The sequence below is a fragment of the Austrofundulus limnaeus genome, unplaced genomic scaffold (genome assembly GCF_001266775.1).
Source record: "Austrofundulus limnaeus strain Quisiro unplaced genomic scaffold, Austrofundulus_limnaeus-1.0 Scaffold107, whole genome shotgun sequence".
NCBI classification, from domain to species: Eukaryota; Metazoa; Chordata; class Actinopteri; order Cyprinodontiformes; family Rivulidae; genus Austrofundulus; species Austrofundulus limnaeus.
The window spans coordinates 1,229,760-1,238,071 of NW_013952509.1; the positions used below are offsets into that span (position 1 = coordinate 1,229,760).

General features: G+C 38.3%; 1 protein-coding gene across 2 annotated transcripts in view; it reads left to right on the forward strand.

Annotated features, from left to right (window-relative positions):
* LOC106521336 (interleukin-1 receptor accessory protein-like 1) overlaps positions 1-8,312 on the forward strand; it is a 362,538-nt gene that overhangs the window by 127,438 nt on the left and 226,788 nt on the right. For both annotated transcript variants that reach the window (XM_014013871.1, XM_014013872.1), the window contains exon 3: positions 445-724. In XM_014013871.1, coding sequence (XP_013869325.1) covers positions 445-724 — 280 coding nt within the window. The remainder of the gene's footprint in view (positions 1-444; positions 725-8,312) is intronic.

Genomic DNA, 8,312 nt, shown 5'->3' on the forward strand with positions numbered 1-8,312 from the left:
GTCCATAAGCCTGTTTTACTTATACTGTATATAGTGTATAAAATTAATTTAGCATTTTCCACTTGACATTTATAGCCTCTTTAAGACATTTTAACAGAACGACAGCAATGATTTTAAAGTATTTTTGTTTATTTGTGCTTTGGTGTCCATGACTTTACAGGAAACGTACAACATAAAGCTAAACAGATATAACATTGTGTGCTTTCATTATGACATTTGACAAGTTTATTTTAAAAATTCAAAGAGAAGTGAGTAAAATGAGCACTTTGCCAGAATACAAGCACATTTTAAACTGTACCGTTTACTCAATTTATAATTTTTTCACCGGTTCCTTTACACTGTTTAGACTTGTCATAAGTAAATATAATTTTTGGTGCTAAGTCATGATCTTAGTGAGTTTGGCAAATTGTTTAAAATTGTCTCTTTTTTGTCTCCTTGTTTCAGTGGAAGGCTGCACGGATTGGTCGGTGGACTACCTGAAATACAAAGTCCTGCTGGGCGAGCCGGTCCGCATTAAGTGCGCTTTATTCTATGGATATATCCGGGCCAACTACAGCCTCGCACAGAGCACAGGTCTTAGCCTGATGTGGTACAAAAGTGCAGGGCATGGGGATTTTGAGGAGCCCATCAGTTTTGACGGCACGAGGATGAGCAAAGAGGAAGACGCCATTTGGTTCCGGCCAGCCGAGTTGGATGATGTGGGCTATTACTCCTGTGTTTTAAGGTATGTGTTTGTTTATTTTTTTTAAGTCAGCAAAACCTGAAGATCCACTGTTTATCGCTCCCTTTAGCTATGAATAAATCTTCTGCAATTCTAAGGGTTTATTTTTCCCAGCAGAATGTCTGTGAATAGCTTTGTCTGGATCCCTTTGGACATTTTTAAAAAAACTGCATAAAATCCTCCCCTGTAGATTTCTAATGAAGTCAATCTCCAGCTGAAAGAGTGCTGGTCAATAGCCCACAAAGCCTTGTCTGTGAGGCTGTGTTGCATCATTTTATTTGTGCTGTTTTTWTKTTTWTTTTTTCCTGCTTGAGTGCAATAAGCCATTTGATGCCAATGGTGAATCTGTAATCCTTTGGTCCTGACAAGTCGTCTTCTCTGAAAAAGCAAAGAATGAGATGAAAGACAATGAACAGTAATTCAGCACAGAGCCGAGGGAAAAGCTGCTGAGATGAAAGACGGAGAAAATGAGGGTTATCTTCCTTTTTGCACTTAATGAATGCTGAAGGTAGACAATTGTTTTTTTTAAGTTGGACTGTAGAAAAATGTCTCACTTCCCAAGTGTTTTAACTTAAATATGTTTCTTTTTTGTCCCCACAAATGAAAAGTAACTTTAATATAGTCTGCCTTTAATTTTGCCACATATGCTTTAGGGCATTTAGCTAAATAGAACAAATAATGTCCACTTGAGCCATAGCATTCAGCACCAGTTTCCTTGTGTTTCACAAGCTCTATTCTAAGAGGCTTCAGCTATTACTATTCCACACCATTAGCACTCTTCCACTTCGACGGGGCAGCCGCCGTGAATAGAAACAGGCTGCACCAGTTCAACAATTCTCTATTCACTCATGTTGGCACCAGTTTCTGGAGGTAGACAATCAGTCGGCTCCAATCTATTGTGTAATCACACAGAAAGTAGAGGCTGGAGATTTGATTTGGATGAGCATGGTTGCGTTGTCGTCACTCTCCACCTTGAGGAACACTTATTTGCCTTTAAGGAGGGAAAATATGAACACAGCTATTTTCTGTTATGAGGGATTTTCCTTTTGTGACCATTTCTTCAGAGCTTTATGGCCTGTTTTTGCTTTCTGCAGAGTTTCACATTGTTTATACATTGTAGAGTCAGGAGTGAGGTAACTTTCATACATATTACTTTAATAGAGAAATGGAACTAAAAACTTAATATAGTCTAATTAAATCTTACTTTTTATTTTTACAAATGATGAAAACGGAAATCATGCACATGAAAGATCATTTTAATTACATTAAACTCTGGGAATCAAGAAACAATATTTGAGTGTTAACCTTGTGGTTTTTTGGCAAGTTTTGTTTTAAACTACCTGGTTCTTATGACACCATAAGAAAGGTTTGTGCAACTGTGGAGCAATGGTAGGCCCGCTGACTTGGGATCAGAAAATCATAGGTTTGGCTCCCTGCCATGCCCAAATGTCCCGGTGTCCTTGAGCAAGACATTTAACCCCCAACTGCTCCTCATGTGCTTAAATAACTGCCTGCTGCTCCACTTGAGTGTTTTTTAAGTGTAATGGGTCAAATATAGAGCACAAATCTCACCATTGTATGGGAACTTGCATTGATTACAAATAAATTTCATTTCCATTTCCATCAAGCAAGAGCAGAATCATCCATCMTTTAGGGGCAGCAGCTTGAGCAGGGAGGCCAGTCACCTCTTCAAGCTCTTCCATGACCATCCCAAGGCGCTCACGAGCCAGCAGAAAGACTACATCTCTCCAGTGTTTCCTGGGTTTTCYCGGGGTCTTCTCCCAATTGGACATGCTTGAGACACCTCAAACCACCTCAAATGGCTCCTCTCAATGTGGAGGAGCATTGACTCTACCGGACAACTGAACGTCTCACCCTGTTTCAAAGGCAGAGTCCAGCTGCCCTGTGGTGAAAACCTCWTCATCTGCAGTGTTGTTCTTTCAGTCACTACCCAAAGTTTGTGACCATAAGTGAAGGCAGTAACATAGACTGATGGGTAAACAGAGAGCTTTGCCTTACATATCACCTCCCGCTCAACAACAGACTGGTACAGAGTCTGCAATACTGATGAAGCCACTCCAATCTGTCTGTTAATCTCACGCTCCATTCTTCCCTCACTCGKGAACAAAACCCCAATATACTTGAACTCCTCCACTTGAGGCAGAACCTTACCCCTAACCCAAAGAGAGCAGGCCACCATTTTTCGGCTGAGGACCATGGACTCAGATTTGGAGGTGCTGATCCTCATTCYAGTCGCTTCACACTCGACTGCGAACTGCTCCAGTGAGAACTGAAGATCATGGCATTCAGTTGAATGACACCAAAAGGACCACATCGTCTGTAAATAGCAGAGGTGAAATTCTGAAGCCACCAAGCCAGACTCCCTTTGCCCCCTGGCTGCACCAAAAATTCTGTTCATAAAAGTTGTGAACAGAATCYATCAGTCTGTTACAATTTCAGACAGCTGTAACTTTCACATAGAAAGGCTAAAATACATCAGACTTGTTATGAGTCATCCTTGTTGCATGCCTGACCATACCATGTGGTCATACATCATCAAAACCCCRCCCCTTGACAAGAGAAARTGACCTTTTTTTGAATTAGAAAGCTCCATCTCTGACCCTCTTCACCRAWTCAGCAACAAATTGTGTCAGAACACAGATAAGAACTTGATCTCACTTGCTTTGCCTTGCACAAAGAAATTTTAGTGAAGGGCACGGTCATTGCAGTGCAGTGAAGTCAGACATTATGCCRTTGACATWCGGTTGGCTCTAAATTCAACATACWGTATTTCAGCCAATCAGCACACATTTCGTTAGATCGACCCTAGTCCACCCTACATCACTAATAAAAGTTATTTATTTGATCAGTGTGTTAGCATTATAGATGTACATGCCTAAAAGAGGCATGTACATTTTCATTTTTTATTCCATCTTCAATGTATGTGTCTTATAACTTTTCATAAGTTGGCATAAGTTGGCTAAAATGTTRCTGTGTGACAGTGCCTTTAGGCCGTGATTATTATTTCACCATTTGTCTAATCATTCCAAACCTAAACCTAATCATTGTTTGATTGTAGCCTTGGTCCAATTCTTTTTGGTCAGCCGGCCTACCAATCAACATATATACAGTATATTACCAATAATGAGCACACCATTGAATCTTCCCAAACTCATCTTATTTCCATCAGCTCTATTCACTGAACTCATTCAATAACGATAAAAACAGTAAGGGCAACATCYATTTGTCACAGGATGTTTACTGTCAGCTGTGCAACGCTTGAGTTCAGGAAGTGGACTGAACGGTGTTGGGAGTTGCATGTGCTTGATTATATAGCAATAACTTATTAACCTTGTAGGTAAAGGGCATTTTCTCTTGACTGGCTCATTAGTCAGCTCTWTACAGCCACATAAGGTGCTATTTAAAAAGAGGAAGGATGGCTTCAAATGCTTGAGAAGGTTAGGTTGCTGAATGCTGTGTCTGAGCACAACATTGGATGATAAATCAGACTTTACAGATGTTAACATTTTAAATGGGCGTTGTAAAGACCTGATAGATTAAATGACAGATTCAAACGCTCTGCAGTCTATTTTAGGAGGTACAATGTCTTTTGTGAGCTTACCAGAGTTTATATTGCTTGATGAACGGGGTTACCCTCATGTTTTACTTCCAGAAGTACTCCTAGAATAATAACACATGAATCAGTGTTTTTATCAAATAAACTAGGAAACTAAAGGCTCCAGATTGGTGCTTTGTAACCACACTCACTTTGACGTATTTTCCTCGTTTCTTGGTTGAAGGTTGACAACATATTAAACCTTTTAATGGATTCATTCCATTTTGTAACCCCTACTGCATCATGTTGAGCTTTGGTGTCATTGTGACTCAGTTGGATTTCCCAAGAACAGCAGCCAAGTCAGAGAATTGCTCTTCTGTTTTGTCTCTGGAGAGCGGGTCTTATAGATGATGGGCGTATGTTAACACGTTACGTTTGGATCCAACTCCTGGCAGCTGAAGATCCTCTGTGTTTGAAACACAATAGCTTCTGGAGAATTAAAGTACTCTGAATCACAGAATAACAATAAATCACCCCTCAGCAAAAACAGTTCATTCTTGAGTGAAATCRTTCAGTTACAAGTTCCCTTCATGTTCATTTCTCAGAAGCAGATGTTAATAGAGACCAGATACCCATGCATGTTGTTTCTCTTSAAATATTTGGGACAATATTTTACTCCAGTTTCTGTTATTACAATACATTAAAGAAAGCTTTCTGCAGAATCGCATATAAATTGATGGTTTATTTTTTTCATATTACATATATTTGTATTTTTGTGTTTTTTGCACATGTTTGGCTACAAATCATGTAAGYGTATCAGCATTTCTACTTTGTAACCTAATTAAACCCAGAAATATTTTTTGAGCAGCTTGACTACCATGTGGCATAATTCAGATGATGACAGACACATCTGCATTGAGAATAATCAGATRACTGTTTCTGAGTTTTCAGACTCAAAATTAATGTCGCAGGAAACATGATTTCAGGGCATTTACATACAAAGACTTTGAAGCTGAAATTTTTWAATGTAGGTTTTCATTTTAATCAGGAGGGTTATTCTGGTGTTTTTCTATTTTATTTTCAACAGTGCACTCTTGACAACACTATGTAACATTTATGCTCACTGTTGATGTTTTATGTCTTGCATTATATCTTGTGATTTCTTTCTTCTGGCCTTTCTACTGTATCTTTTTTGACCTACATCTGCATAACAACGTGCTTGTGCTCATTGCATCTTTATTTATTCGCTCTGCTGCACTTAAGGGTGTTACAGAGCATATCTACATACTAACACACCCCCACACACACACAAACACAACCTGTCAGTTTTCCACTCCCCTGAGACTAGCTGCCACTAATAGGAATTTTATTCGTTTTTATTCTGTATTTGAAAGCAGAGCACCACCACCCTATGAGCTCATACACAACATTTTGAGCGTGTCACATTGTTTACCCCCATAGGTTTCTCTGCATGCACTTATACATGCATGATATGGGAGGGCTGGAATCACACACAYTATAGAGTATATGAACAGTGCAGTGGTTTGAATTGAGGTCAGCTCTCAGCTGTTTCAGACATAATACCCTGAGGAACGTTGCCATATGCAGAGCAGAACAAACAGCAGCAGCAGCAGTGTGTCACTTACTGTACAGGAACACAAATGTCGTCTACAAACACACCTAAAAGCCACCTCGTGACTTTGAGGATACCAGTAATTCCCCCGCACTGTTGCGCATGTCTCTGTAAGCCGTTCAGGATTATAATAATTCTAATTCCTGCTATTCCTTGCTGTGCTGACAGCTGAGAAGTCAAGTTAATACTCACATGGCTTGAAGAAAAAAAATCATCTTAGCATTGCTGTATTGATCATCTAAATGTGCACAGTTTCTGCTCCGACTTGTAGTAATGCAAAAATAAAATAAAAACATTATAGGATGTTTAAGTTTAGTTAGGTGTAGTACATAATTAGGACTAACTGATTCAACATTAACCTGTTAGTGTTGTTTTTTTTTCTGGCACTTTGTTTTCTGGTAGTTCATCWGTCATCAAAATTGCGTAAATCCTAATTTTTATGACACAGATTAAAGGTCATTACATAGAACTCATCTGATTCTTTTCTTCACCTTAAATGTTCTGTAGAAAAATCAGAGTACKGTTCATTATGATTGAAAAGGTATTGTTCCATAATCTATGTTTAGTTCATGTTCAAGGCTTACCTGTGGTCAACCTCACTGCCAGTTAATTATGACTACATTTATCCTCTTATCTGTAAGACATGTAGCTCATTGTTTGTTTTATACAATGATGACAGACTAAATGTCCTAGGCAGATAGATGATTTCATTTTTTCCCCCTTTTTGAATAATGTAAAACCAATCTGTCCATATTAAAGGACTGTGTGCCTTTTGTTGGTTTAAGTAAGTCCACTCTGGTGTTTCATGAGCGCTGTTGTTAATTTGGCAATGTTCTTCATTGGTCACTCATTGCAGTTATTTTCACACATCAGTTGCACCTCATCATCATCATCATCATCATCATCATCATCATCATGAAAACACACTAAACAGGGGTATGACTGTGTGCTTCCACACAGTCGTGAAATTGATCAGAGTACCAACGTGTGCACTGGTTAGAGAGCACCGTGCTGCACACATCACCTCCCTCTTCTCTCTGTCTCCCTCTCACGCACACACACCCATTTTTTTTCTCTTTATCTACCTCTATTACCTGAGCTCAGAAGTGCAACAGTGGTATCGACTGCAACCCTCCAATTCCACTTCTGCACATTTGTGAATTATACTGAAGTGCAACATGGTTACAAGGTTGTATGCAATGCATGATGGTTGTTACCACACGTTATACTTTTTAAAGAAGCCAGATTAGTTTGTTTTAGCATGTTCTTAACTGTTTTCTTAGTTTTATTTCCAGTTTTGAGTAAGTACAAAGTAAAAATCTGAAAGATGTCTTCTAAAAATGCTATCCTTACCAAAAATACCCGATGCCTATCAGTAACTACTTTAATTTGTGCCAAACAATTGCCTCATATACTTTTAGCAATCACTTAATCAGTTTGGATTGAATTTGTTGTTATTTTGTGATTCAGAGTGCTTTAATCCAGGGTTTACATTTTTTATTAGATATTTGCTTGTTTAACGTTTTTTACTCAGTTATTTATCACAAAACTTGAATTTTATACACACTTTGCCTTAGGCACTGCATTTGTGCTGTTCTGTTTCATCTGCTTTAGTTTTGGACATGATGTGCAATTTTCCACTTCTTTGAATGTACAGCTGCAGATGGATTTTTTTGTACCACTACAGTTAGCTAAAACAGTGCTTCRTTTTTCATGATAAGTAGTTCAGTTTATAGGAAGTGTCTAAGTTATATTTACATGTTGTTAGTATGTGATAGAGTAAACAAAAAAAGTGACAAAAGCATCTTTTCTTTTGTGCAAATTTATGCTAAAATAGTTATAGCTGTTTTAATGTTTTTTGAATAGATGACTCATTTTTGCATTTTAGTTGTGTTTCAAAGTAATTTTTTGACCTTATTTTGTACCATGCATTTTTAAGCTTTTCTTTGGTCATTCAGCCTTTTAAAAGGGATCTCTGATTAGTTGTAACGTTAGAATTTATTTGATAAACATTTATTTAAGCTGTAAAAAAAAGACTGTAAAAATACTGTAGTCTGTTTTAGTTTTGTAAATTTGTAAAAATATATTTTAACATGGACGGAGCCATTTTATTTACACACAAAGTCTTCTGGGTAAATGATTACATGGATAGGTCCTCTGTGTGAGCGAGCTACATCCACCCTGAAGTTTAATCTTGGACAATATCTGATGATCGACTCTTTTAAATGAAACCAGAGAGCGTTGACAGAGAGGAGAAGGTAGAAATGACTCAACCTGTAACTGTAAACGTGGATGGAGGACAACAGAGCTGCTTCATGGAAGAAGAACCTCAGCTTAGCCTGACAGCCTATGCACTAGCGCTGATGCTATATTGCCTTGTATGTATTAGCTCGGTGCTAGTG